The 13,679-nt window shown below is 40.0% G+C and overlaps 2 protein-coding genes across 6 annotated transcripts in view; both read left to right on the forward strand.

Annotated features, from left to right (window-relative positions):
* LOC130178505 (rho GTPase-activating protein 29-like) overlaps window positions 1-2,057 on the forward strand; it is a 29,288-nt gene extending 27,231 nt beyond the window's left edge. For all 4 annotated transcript variants that reach the window (XM_056390814.1, XM_056390816.1, XM_056390817.1 and 1 more), the window contains one exon: window positions 152-2,057. In XM_056390814.1, the coding sequence (XP_056246789.1) occupies window positions 152-1,324 (1,173 nt within the window). In that variant the 3' untranslated portion in view covers window positions 1,325-2,057. The remainder of the gene's footprint in view (window positions 1-151) is intronic.
* A 1,182-nt stretch (window positions 2,058-3,239) lies between these two features.
* The window catches only part of LOC130178504 (retinal-specific phospholipid-transporting ATPase ABCA4-like), a 37,697-nt gene continuing 27,257 nt past the window's right edge, over window positions 3,240-13,679 (forward strand). For both annotated transcript variants that reach the window (XM_056390812.1, XM_056390813.1), the window contains exons 1-9: window positions 3,240-3,363; window positions 5,004-5,116; window positions 5,326-5,419; window positions 5,510-5,651; window positions 6,338-6,477; window positions 7,399-7,526; window positions 7,672-7,869; window positions 10,501-10,590; window positions 13,308-13,545. In XM_056390812.1, coding sequence (XP_056246787.1) covers window positions 5,051-5,116; window positions 5,326-5,419; window positions 5,510-5,651; window positions 6,338-6,477; window positions 7,399-7,526; window positions 7,672-7,869; window positions 10,501-10,590; window positions 13,308-13,545 — 1,096 coding nt within the window. In that variant the 5' untranslated portion in view covers window positions 3,240-3,363; window positions 5,004-5,050. The remainder of the gene's footprint in view (window positions 3,364-5,003; window positions 5,117-5,325; window positions 5,420-5,509; window positions 5,652-6,337; window positions 6,478-7,398; window positions 7,527-7,671; window positions 7,870-10,500; window positions 10,591-13,307; window positions 13,546-13,679) is intronic.

Genomic DNA, 13,679 nt, shown 5'->3' on the forward strand with positions numbered 1-13,679 from the left:
TAGGTAACCATTTAATCGTCAATTTTTTAGGAAATCTGAAATTAATTACCTATATGTTATGTAATAATGGACATCAGCGTAATTAAAATTCACTTCCTTAGCTAGAGGTGTCTACATGATGTTCAGACAACTGTTTATTATGTCCCTCCAGAGTGCCAAAGCGTACAAAAGATACTCATCAGTGATCCCATCCTCACACATCCTGGACGAGGTGCAGGAGGTCCAGCCAGGAACAGACAGAACAGGGGTCTCGGTCGTGGATGGACTCAATGGGATCCAGACATCTAGTGGAGGAGATGTCCAGAGGTCAACCTTAGTGTTTGGCCGTCCCAGCACCATCATACCTCCCACTACCAACGTGGCACCAAAGGTCCAGCTACGCACGCAGCGCACCAGAAACGTGTCTCGGCCGATCAGCATGCCGCTGGAACGTCTCCCCAACCCTGCTCAGATCAGCGAGAGGAATAATCGAAACACTGCTGCTAATGTTGACGCAACCTCCTCTGACCGGGACGTCGTGGCCGAAACTATACAGGAGATTCCAGAGCCAGAAAAGGCACGCCAGTGTGGCTCATCCAGAGTAAGCACCTACTACATCACGCCTTTCATTGACACACAGACAATGCAGAGGAGAACGTGGGACAGGAAGTACAAGCACTATGATGTTACACCCAGGACTGCTATGATTGTGGCCAACCTGCCGTCTGCCAGCTCTGGAGTGCAACCTATAAAGGCAACGGTGCCTGTCACTCTTAACCCAACTGTAACCACTGCCTCTGTGGTCTCAACCACATCTAGTTTGAGCACCGTATTCTCCACCAACCCCTACACTATGCCGGTCAAGCCTGTCTGGACTTCTAAAAGGGAAAATGACACAGATAATTCAGTCAGTGAATCTAGCAGCTCACCAAACCTTCCACTAACACTCAGGGCACCGAGGACTCTGCAGCCTCCTCCTGGAACTTTCTACAAGCCCCCTGTTTCCATTAACAGCAGAGCTAGGACGCTACCAAACTGGACTACTACTGTTACGACCATTACCACCACCACCACCACCCCTTCACTTGCCCCGATCAACCCTGGACACGTAGTCACCCCGTCCCCTGCCCTTGTAAGCCCCCCACAGACACGGCTCCAGACGCAGGACTCCACCGACAGTGCCATTGACCCTGAGGGCTCGACCTCCGCTACCCTTTCACCCCCCCAGTCCCCACCCCCAAGCAGCCCTGACGACCTCAGCCCCAGTGAGACTAAACCCGTCTACCAAAGACTGCGACCTCGGCGGCTGCAGGAGCTTGAGCACAGAGAGGCTCATTTTGTCTGATGCCAAAAAAAAACATATCTGTAAATATTAATGTATCTGTGCCATAGTGTAAACTGGGGGAACATTTTTATCAATGAGCTGAGAGTGGGAAAATATAAAGGCCTGTGAAAATAAACCATGAAAGTGTTATAAGTACTAATATATTCTATTTTACACATTGAAGTCGTAGTGTCACGAAGACGAGAAGAGTGGGATCAACATGAATGTTTAGTCTCATGTTCTTAAATAACAAATATGTGAATAGTCTGTTTTTATGTCAAAGAAAATTTACCAACCACAAAATGGATTTCTGTCTGTAAAGAATTGTAAGCCTATCATTTTCTTTGTTGTTTTGTTTTTATTTGATTTGTTCCAAAATATTTTATTGTAATCACACAATGCACTTAATACAGGTTCAAATTCTAATGTTGCCTTTATTGTTAAAATTTGCTCAATTTTTGTGTTTTATTCCACAAGGAGTAGATTGAAGTATTTTTAACATGAGGTTCTTAATTATAAAGAATTCAGCTTTTTTACCTTTTTGAATTTTCCATCGTAGCCTGTGATTGGTACATTTTTTCTCAGTATGTAAGCCTTATGTATCTGTTTACGTTTTTTATATCTATACTTACATACTGCATGTTCATCACGGTAACTTTGTCTCATCGCAATATCGTGACTATACAGCAGAAAAATGACATGCAACAGTTGCAAATTGCTGCAAATTAAAAAATATATATAGTTTAAACTGTTACTTCTGCTCCAGTTGAGTGTTTTTTAAGATCTCTCTGTTCGGTGCTTCATAGAACAAGAGTTATAGTTTAAACTTTTGATGTGTTTTCTCGAAGCCTTGTGTTTACATTGTTTGCGTTATTTTTACTTACCAACAATTCCCTGTGTCCCCTCCCCATGTGTGTTTCACCCAAGTATCCAATCAGATTATCAGCTTTATTTTTGCTGTATTGGACAAAATGGAGAAAGATGGAATGGTTTGAGGGCTGCAACTTGCAATGATTTTCTTGTTGAATTGTTTCGTCCATAAAATGTCAAATCGTGGTGAAAAAAAAAAATCATCACAATCTAAGTGAGCCCAAGATCACACTAATTGATTACTCAACTCAACTCTATTCCAGTATTTGTTCAGTGCCTCAGAGAACCACAGTTATATCGGTTATATTTTGACAGATCCTTCTGTAGCCCTGTAGACGTACTTTAAGTTTACTTTCTGTGTATTATTTATGCTTTGTGTTACGCTGCAGCTTATAATGTATTTCTGCCATGTGTTTTGCTGTGTTTGTTAACAAAGACAACAAGGCAGCTACCTGAGCCGCCAGCACTCGTTGCACAGAGTTAAGCCTCGAATTCCCCTCTGTTTCAGAGTAAGCTGTGTCTTTTCTATGCATCGTTCACAGCAGGTTCAAGTGGTTTTACAGTGCTTCTGTCAAGGCCTCAAATTCTCCAAACCTAATGACCCGTGTCACCTGTTCCACCTTGTCGAGCTGCTCAGAGCGGTGACTCACCTCAGACGTGCGAGACACAAAACCTGCAAAACACCCCATCGTCTCTGAGTGTGGGTCAGCTCCTGCTGTGTTACAGATTCATAGTTGATTTATTTTGTGTGTGTTCGGCTGAAGACTCACATGCAGAGTGACTCACAATGACTGCAGGTAAATCTCGCACATGGACACAAACGTATTGGCTGCTGTGTCGACACAAACCTGCCCCCCCCACCCCCACCCCACTCCAGGATAGCCTTTCTCTCCACCAGGACCCATCATCTCAGGCAGTTATCCCCCTAATTCTACCTCAAAATGGATGACTGTTGTCTTTTTCTGCCTGCCCATGTTGAGCTGGGAGATTAGAGCAATCAGATTAGGAGTGCTGCTGACCTGCAGGCAGGAGGGGAGAGAGAGAGAGAGAGAGAGAGAGAGAGAGAGAGAGTGGGCAGCAAGGAGTCATACGGAGCTCTTCTACCTTGCTTAATGTTTTCCATTACTTCAGCTTGTTTGTGAACCTCTTTCTCCTAGATGTCGAACAACTTTTATATCATTCCATAAGAGGTAAGGATCTGAATTTACTCTTTTATTCCTGTTGACGAAATTAGATTTGCTGGCAGATCTGACAGTTACATGGTTGCTAATTACTCTTTCAGTAGATTCTAACATAATGTTATGACAGATCCTGGTGGGTTGTTTTCTTTTTTTCGTGTATCTTCTGCTCCCAGTTACTTAACCTCCTAAGACCCGAGCTCTATTCTTTGCTATATAGGCTGATTGGGACCTGAGAAAAATGATGTCCACATATGAGAACATTAGTTTTAAATTTCGATTACTGAGTGGCAGTATAATATCCTCATATGTGGTCACCAGGCCCTTGTTGAGAAAAAGTTAGTATTGTGGTCTAGAGAACCCAAAATGTGAGGTCCACATATGTGGACGCCAGGTCCTAGGAGGTTAAACATGCAGCATTTTCGTTTTTTTTTTTTGTTTTTTTTTTTGTTTTTTTTTTTTGGTAATGAGGCACATTGGCCACAAAATTTCTACACATTTCCATCAATCTTGCACAAGGAAGTCCTGTCGGGTGTAATCACCTTCTTACTGTTTGAGTAATAAGGTGATTTCAGAGAAGTCAGACACCTTAATGATAGCCTTTACTCTCCTGGTTTTGGTTTCACAGTCTGTCCTCTTGTTTTTCTAGACAAGTGTTTATGTCCCTGCATCCTCAGTCTGGCGGTCTGCAGTAATCTATTGGACATGTCACTCTGAACAAATTACACTTCATGTCTGACATTCTCTGAGGCCATCTGCACATAACCTGCAGATGTGATTGGCATTTGAGGTTCTTTATTTTTTTTATTTATTTATTTATTTCTTGAACTCCAAAATGAATTGTCTTTTGGAATAAATCTGCATGATAATGAATATACGAAATTGCATTTACCAAGCAGGTCTACAGTTTCATGTGTATACATAAACCAACTCATGTTTCTATGTTGATAACAACTAGTTTTAATAATGTTATAGGAAATTGTATTTTCTTTTAGAGAAATTCCCTCCTTTCGTTAGCATGACTATACAATAACCCTTAAAGCTGGTAGTGTTTTTGCTTAGGAGCACTGCAGCAGGGTGTTTTTCTTTCCAAAAAGTGGTCAGTCCAAGAATGTAGTCAAGTCCACCTTAAATAAATCCAAGTTATTCCTAAAGCCAGACACAGTCAAGTTTTAGTAAATGTCAGGTCAAAGCCAAGACCAGGGCAAATCCAATCAATTTCAAGGCCAAGAATAAATGTAAGTGTCTGTCCTGTGGTAAAAACTTCATTGAGAAAGTTGTAAGAGAGATGAATAGATTTCTCTTTACTGTCCAACTTTTACATCCCGCAAAATCCTTTGTATGATGTCTCAGCACCATTACACTGTACATTTTACTACGCTCAAGTCCTTTTGGAGATGGAAAATAAACAAAATAATGAACAGTGCACCATTAACAACAAATTATGTTTTTGAAAATGCTTTTTAAAATCATGAAAAAGTTAAAGTATCATTTGAAATTGGCACAAAACTCCAAGACAGGTGATCTCAAAACAAGACCCAAGTACCATAGTCCTGGGTCTGTCTGACTGCCAGGCTCATTTATGTTATCTAATTTGTCCAATGTCTATATAACAACTGTATTTCATCACTAATGGTGTTGTGTATCTGTAGGTTTGTCACAGTCTGATGACCCCGTCCAGGGGTTAAGCTGCGGAGCAATGAATACAGGCTCTCAAATCCGCCTGTTACTGTGGAAAAACTGGATTCTCCGCAAGAGACAGAAGGTACAATCATTATGTGAATGAGGTTGGACAAAACCTTAGAATCCATTCAGCATAATTCAGTCCAATGCAATAACACCACGAACTACAATCGTAAACACCTCTGATAAACTCTTAAGAACGTAAAGTTTTGTAGGATTAATTCTAGGACTCTTGTGCTGGAATTATTTTTCTTTTTTTCATTGACTTACACTTCACCTGCCTCTGTCAAGATCCGCTTCCTGGTGGAGATCTTCTGGCCAGTGTTGTTATTCATTGGTCTGGTGTGGCTGAGGAAGGCCAACCCACTGTACCAACAGCATGAATGTAAGAATAAATTCCCGACTAACAATTACCATAGTAATCTTTCATAGAAAGCGCACGTAAACCCTTTGGCTTTGTTGTCTGTTCCTTCAGGTCATTTCCCCAACAAGGCCATGCCCTCGGCAGGGATTCTGCCCTGGATCCAGGGCATCTTCTGCAACGCCAACAACCCCTGCTTCAGATATTCAACCAGAGGAGAGTCTCCAGGAGTTGTCTCTAACTACAACAACTCAGTGTAAGCCTAATCATAGCACGATCAAATCCTGCAAACTGTCATTTACTTACGGTTAAAAACAATTACACATTTGAAGGTCCCATATCGTTTAAAGTGAGATTTCCATGTCTTTTTTGATTATGAAGCAGGTCTAGGTTCTATATTAAGACTGTGAAAGTATCAAAGCGCTCAATCCACAGACAAAATGCACACATTCAGAAACTGAACCTTAAAACGAGCCGTCAGGATTTCTGTAACTTTGTGATGTCACAACAAAGCAGATCGTAACCCCGCCCACCTGGACCCACCATCCAAACTTTCGGGATTTGGTTTCTCTGAGTGTTTACCTGAAATCTGCTTTACCTTTATTTGATTGCTCAGAAAACAGTCAGCCAATCAGAAAAGAGGCTCAGAGCCTCTTCTCCTCTGATTGGCTCACGAACCTGTTGTCACCAGAGCTCCAGAGACAAACCTGAGAAAGGAGATACAAAACTAAATTGAGATGGTTTTTGGGTCTTAAAACAACAAATATATCTTCTTATGGATCAACACTTCAAATAAGAAACCAGAACAGTGTAAAATATGGGACCTTTAAATCTTTAAAACAAAATAAAATACAGGTTCACATTTCACACAACATTCTGTAGAATCTAGAATAATAAATTAAGTAAACTAATAAATTATTTTTGTTTTGTTTTTTCCCCCAGATTGGCACGGTTTTATGTTGATGTCCAGGAGCTTCTGCTCAGTGAGACAGATGTCCAGCAGTATGGCCGTCTTTGGCATGAAATGTCATCCTTCTCAAACTTCATGGACACATTACGCAACAACCCATCTCTGCTGTCAGGTAAGGGGAAAATGTGAGAAATGATTCAGACAGTGGCACTTCCCTTAAGAATAAAACAGTTGGTGGTGCTCTTTATTTTTTCAACTCTAACATTAACCAGAATACAGTTGAGACAAAAGCAAGCCAATTATAATAGCAACAATAATTATTATGATAATTGCATTTATAGCATTTTTCAAGCTTTCCATTGCAGGGGATAGCATAAAAAGACAACATTAAAGACAGTTAGTATAAAATCCACAAGGTAAAAACATTCAACGAGTGAAAATAAAAATAAAACCATGGATGGTTGTTATTTTCTGAACAAACTGTAAAATCAGAGCTGGAAATAATTTGAAAGGTCTCTTCTTAACCTTACTAGAGACATTGCCTACCAGATAATCTTAATGTTGGCATCCTGTTGTCTTTACATCCTCTTTTTGTTCATGTTTCATGGCCTCTTATTTCTATCAAAGCACTCCTCACTTTCTCTTTTGTTTTTCAAATTCTGTTTGTCTCTCTCCTTGAGTATCATTTTTGTAAATTAATTTGTTCACATTCAGTGATTCAAAACCATTAGATGTCACATTTTCACTGTTGTATTTAAACTGTATAAGACATTGTTCAGTTGCTTCAGTAACAGTTGCACTGTGATTATCTAGGATAAAGGTTCCCTATTCTACTTCCTCCTATTTTGATTAATCGCTCATACATTCACTTGGTCATTCATATACACAGGATTAATCATGACGCCGCACATAAAAAGGTTATTCTTAATGTTTCTTCAGTTGACATTAACATTAATGTTTTCCCCTTTAACAAATCCCTGCCAATCTGTCTTGCTGTGAATCATTTCCTCTGAGCAGTCCAGTGCTGGTCCGGTCAATACCGTTTTTAGTAGTAGTGACCTTTCACTATCTCTGCTTCTCATTTTCCATCTAGGCCGTGGGCTCAAGATAGGTGACATTCTGAAAGACGACGAGTTACTCACAGCCTTCCTGTTGCGAGACGCCAGCCTCTCGGACTCAATAGTCTACCAGCTCGTCAATGCAGAAATAAAACTAGAGCAGGTGCGTCTGCAGCCTAAATTGATATAAAGTTGTTTTCCCTCAGTGTAAAAACATAACCACATCTTCTAACTATTCTGTTTCTCTCCTTGAGTATCATTTCTGCAAATTAATTTCAGTTTTTTTCTTTCTCTTCCACCATCTCTAGTTCGCCTTTGGTATCCCAGACCTGCAGCTGAAAGACATTGCGTGCAGTCAGGCCTTGCTGGAGCGCTTCATCATCTTCCCCAGTCGAATGGGACTCCAGGGGGTCCGCAATGCTATGTGTGCCCTCAGCCAGCAAAGGCTGCAGAAGATAGAGGATGTCCTCTACGCTAATCTGGATTTTTTCAAGATCTTCAAACTGGTTAGTTGCTTGTTTGAAATTACTTTTAGTATATTTTCTAAAACGCGTTAGCGGTATGTCATATCCAGTAATCCTCATCGCTTCCTGTTGTGTAGAGCTGGTGATCCTTACATCCTTTCCTCCTCGTTCTAATCCCTTGGTGATGAATTTTTGTTTGGTTACCGTCACTGAAAATGAGAAACATTTTGTAAATGTGTGTTTTTCATTGACATGCTAGTCATGATTTCCACTGAAATCCTCTGGAAGGCTGTGCTTGTTGGAAAAAATGATGTCCCTCTTCCTGTCCTGACAGTGAAGGCCATGGCAGCTTCAAGTCCTCCTGCCGAATGGTTTTCTGTATTTCTTATTGTCCAAAATGCCATAAAAAAGAAATCACCACACAAATATACAGTTTCTTTTTTTTTTGATAAAGTTTGATTCAAATGAACAAAAATGGCTGTTTGTGGAAATGAGGGAAGGTCACAAAAAAATCCATCCATTTACTAAAACCTGTTTTTTGTGCAGTGCAGCCACTCTGTTAATACTGTTGAACCCTGAACAGTTGCAAATTTAGAAGAGTGCTTAACTAGAGGTAGCTGATGTATTGAGAGACATTCCCAACTCCCCTTAACAGACCTGCACCTGGATCAGAAAAGTTGATATGCTGGAATAGTATCTGGATTTATATAGGATGTTCTACATGTAACAGTGCTATTTGTGTTATGTGAATTGTGGCATGATGATTAGTTCTATATAGAGCTGGCAGTTATTCCTTCCTGCATGTGAGGCCAAGTGGCTGATACTAGTTTGCAGGTGACTCTGCCAAACCTGTTCACTCAGTCAGTGGCTTTATTAGAGGCTTAGAATAAACAATGGGATCTGTTTCAAACTGTTTACACATGTATTTACCAAAAGCAAGAAACATGGAGAGAATTTTTGTCTGAATGGCACAAATCACTTTTTATCAGAATAAAAAGGCATTTTATTTGTTTTTTATTTGAATGTATTTGTAAAATCTATCAGATTTTGGATAAATCTCAGAAAACTTTACATAAGAATAAAGAAAAAAAGTATCATTACATCAACAAACTGTAGTATATTTAAACAATTTCTTTTGACACCCTCCATTTTCTTTACTACCTGTGTATGTTCAGGTTCAGCCTGAGTAAGTCAGGTGATTGGCTCAGGGAGCGGGCATGGCATTATCCCTCTTGGCCTGTTTTTCTAATGGGCTTAGCGAGACCCCGCCCCCAGACTGCGAGGTAGTCTATAAGACCGTGATGCTCTGTCTCATATAAATACATTACCAACATGTGCCATGTGCCATGTGTCCAGCATTGCTGCATAGCTGCCAACACACCTGGTTATCTGGTTGCTAGAAAACTTGACTGTAGGGGGAGAAGTTGGAGTAGATGTTTGGACATGACATCCATAATTAAATAGCACTGAAGGGCAGATGGACTTGAAAAGAGCCTTGATAAAAATAATGGATGTGGTATTTATGGAAACAGGTTGGTTATTTAATTACCTTGGCTATAAAATCATCAAATTAATTTTGTCCATTTTGTTTGTTCATTTTATTATTTATATATAAATGAATAAATAAATAAACATATATACAAACATCATCCCATCACCCACAAGAGGCTGATAAAGGAAATATGCTTTTAGGGCCTTTAAAGCAAAACAAATACAGTACTCAGCATCTTGAGTGCTTGAGGCTTGGATTGATTTGTTATTCCTCCTCGTACATTTACTGTGCAAATGTACATATTGGAAACATTTTCGTTAAATGTTGGAGCAATATGACAAACAATCAGTTTCATGACACATATGTGTTTGTCTTAGTGGTACAGTAGCATCTTAGTGGTGATCTGTGCATTTAACCCATTAGCTCTATTAAGCTTAAAGCCCATTACCACAGTGACCTCTGCCTTGTAACAACTTCCCTCCCCTCGTTACGCTCCTGACTCCCTTCTCCCATCAACCTCTCTACACCCTCCCTTCCTATTCCCTCGCTTTCTCTCTTTCCCCCAGCACTGTACCGCCTCCCTCCTTCCTTCGTTCATTGAAATGCAGGCACGAGGAATGCGAGAGGAAGGATATCTCATGTGTTTTTCTTGGCATTCGGGGTTTCCGTAGCCCTCAGCACCCTGACCAGTCGTTTTCTAACACCTACTGCTAATGGTGTTTCAAGAAGATAAAGTCACTTAAGGAGGTTCAGGAATAAAGTTAGCGTGTTTCCATGTAAAATAATTGATGGATTTCAAGTTTGATACAGGTTCACTAAAGATACTTTATTTATCCCCAAGGGGAAATTCATGATGCAGATTGTGTGACAAAAAAGCAAGACAATAGATGTCGGCTGCTGGCTTTAATGACTTTAAAGTCTGCGTAGAGAAAGTGGGATGGGAAAAAATATTTCCTCTTCTTGATAAAAAACATTACTTGGAAGTTTCCAATCATTTAAGGTTGTTGTTTAACTGGAAATGAATGTGTTTATCTGTCCAAGGTCATCACAGGACATGCAAAGTAGCTATGGTTTTACAAAAGAACGAATGGTGGTCTCATTTTATCTGTGTTCATCTTCATTTGCAAAACACTTGAATGTCGGTCACCTGACTGATGCTTCCTGTGACTTTGTATCCCCAGATGCCTCAGGTTATGGACAGTAGCTCCCAGGGGATTGACTTGCACTTCTGGGGTCAGGTTCTTAAGGCGGCGTCGGAGAAGACCCAAGTTGTAAGTACTCCAAAGTCGATCAATTCCTTCCACTCCTGCTCATGCTCCTCCTTTCTTCTCCTCAGTCCTGCAGGATCAGAGGCCCTGGTATTTTTAGCCCTGCAGGAAACTCACCTCTTCCGCTGCTCCCTGGTTGAGATTGTCTCACACAGGAGGCTGAGTGATGGCCTCAACAATGTGGGGTGTACATGTGTGTTAACAATCTACATGTGTACTCTCATATGTTTCTTTAAGCTCACGTGATATGCGTGTGAGAGTGTATGCATGTGCGTTTGTGTCTGCGCATTATTGTATGTGTGTGTGCATGTGCATACAGATTGTATCTCAGTTGGCATGTGCAAGCATATATAGAATAGAAATATACAGTAATAGAATAGAACAGAACAGATATTCAGAATAAATATTCTAGGAAATTATGATAGAACAGATAGATATTGTAGAGAAATAGAATAGAAAATAACAACAGATACTTTGTCATATAAAAACAATAATAAATAGAATATACAAAAGAGAAAAATAGAGAGAAAAATAACATAACATACCACAACATAAGATAATAGAATGTATAGAATAGAATGGGTATTGAAGAGAAATATAAGGTGACATAAAATAGTATAGACACACACACACACACACACACACACACAGACAAATGCAGTTGAATGAGTGTTTCTGCACGTTCGCTCTGGGTCCCGGGGGGGAGTGTATCCCATCATCACCTTAGCCGTGGGTGAGAGAGAGTAAGATAGGGGTGGGGCGTAGAGAGAGAGAGAGACGGAGAGACATTCCTGTGAGGTGACACATCCTGTAGGTGGGACCGTTGTATCACCGTGGTGACCGAAAGGCGAGCCAAACGCTCTCATTACCCACCTCTCCTTCCTTTCAGTTTAGTGGTGAGTTTGTGTGAAATAATAAATAAGAAAAGGGAGGAAAAGGGAGTGAGAGCGAAATAAATCCAGGGGTCTGTTTTAGCATGTGTGAGTGTACGTGTGCATGTAGAAAAGCTATGAGTCATTTTCATCACTGATGTTATACAGCTTACATTTGAAACTGGGGGGGGGGGGTGTTACAGAGCCAGGTGGATAAATAGGAAAGATTATGAACAAATATTCCTAGAAGAACTGAACTCCACCTAAAATCTGATCCCCTCTGATATCATCAGATTTGAAAGGGAAATTTCTCTGATTCGATTACATTCTAGGTTGATTTCATTATTGCCTGATTACATCTTTGGAGCACGGTGTTACTATCACATTATTGTTCCAAATCATTGGACACCTCCTCCCTATATTTCTTCAGAAAGGAAAAGATACACACCGGGGAGAAATGCACTTGGATGAAGCTATTTTAGTTCCATCAATTGGAGGATATTTAGTCCACCCTCCAACTTTCCCCGTCATGTGAGGAGAGGCGTCCGTCCAACATGTTTGCTTATCTTTCAAACTATTGTTTTCTAGCCATGGTTTACACTATGAAATTCGCACGGTATAAATGAATATGGTGAATATAAATATCCCTACCTTGTATATAATTATCTGATAAAAAGGTCAAATTGCTCAAAGCTAATTATTTATACTTCCTAGCAATACTCAACAGTCACTCATCCTGTTGGAGGCAGCATGAAATCTGGCTCTGCTTGGCGTCTCTGATGACCAGATATGGGTCAAAGTGTAAGGGTGTTGTGTGTGTGTGTGTGTGTGTGTGTGTGTGTGTGTGTGTGTGTGTGTGTGTGTGTGTGTGTGTGTGTGTGTGTGTGTGTGTGTGTGTGTGTGTGTCTACACTACATGAGACTTATGTCAAATAAATTTTGGGTGTAACTGAGCTAGTTTTAAAGTATTGTAGCTCCTGTTGTTTTTGTGCTTCCACATCAGGGGGCAGGGACTTTCTCTATCACAGGATTACGTTTAAATGACATGATATTTTACTGTCACTATTTCTACAGTATAGTTCTGAGTAACTAAAACCCATTCATCCTGTAAATCTAGTAAACACCAGGAACTAGTTTAAGGGTCATTTCGATGCCAACTCACCGAGAATTGAGATAGAAGATCACCCCAGACTTGTTTATTGTTTTCTAATGGTGCTGGTTGATGATTTCAAAAAATCATTCAGAAAAGTTTGAAATTGCAAAATAATACATGTATTGAGCTGAGGACCTACAAAACATGACACTAACCAGTGTGCAACAAACCATGTCAGTACAAGTTTTAGAGACAGAAAGTCAGCACAGTACAAATACCTGAACTGAAACCACTGAATGTAAAATAACAGCCAATGAAAAGTCCAAAAAATGGTAAAAACAAATATTAAATGAAAAAGTTTTTTATACATCAGCTATGAATATCAGCACTATCTAATAACAAAAGTTTCAAGTAAATTAAAATAATATATACAGTCAAAACATCTTAAAGCTAGATAAATTTAGATAGATTAGATATATATTTGGCAAGATCTGTGTCACTCAGGTTTAACTTCTGGAATTATATTAATACCACACAGAAGTGGAGATATTAATTTTTGAAAATTATGATAAAAAATTATTTATTTTGAATAATTTGATCACTGTCAAATATGTAGCAACAACTATTTACATGAATACATACTTCACATTATCCATACGGTTTCAGTATACAGTTCAACCCAATCCAGTGAAAAAGAAGCTGATGTCGACAACTGAGAAAACCTCTTCCAACCGTCCCTCTTTATCTCCTGTACAGCTGATGGAGCGGGACAGCTCTCAGGAGCTCCTGAAGGCAGTTTCCTCCCTGTTCCAAGCCGGGGGTCCCCCCTCCTTCACCAAGCTGATGTCCAGTGTGTCGAGCCTCTTCTGTGGATACCCCGAGGGAGGCGGCTCCAGGGTCCTGTCCTTCAACTGGTACGAGGACAACAACTACAAGGTGTTTCTGGGGGTCAATGGCACCAAGAATCACAACTATGTCTATGATGACACTGCCAGTAAGTGAAGAGATTGAAATGTTCTTTTAATGTAGTATATTATATAGTATTAATTAGATAAATAGTACAAGTTACATACAATTTATAGTATAGCCCTACTGTTTTTTGTGCTAATATACAAGAAATAAATGCAT

The sequence above is a fragment of the Seriola aureovittata genome, chromosome 12 (assembly GCF_021018895.1).
Source record: "Seriola aureovittata isolate HTS-2021-v1 ecotype China chromosome 12, ASM2101889v1, whole genome shotgun sequence".
Lineage (NCBI taxonomy): Eukaryota > Metazoa > Chordata > Actinopteri > Carangiformes > Carangidae > Seriola > Seriola aureovittata.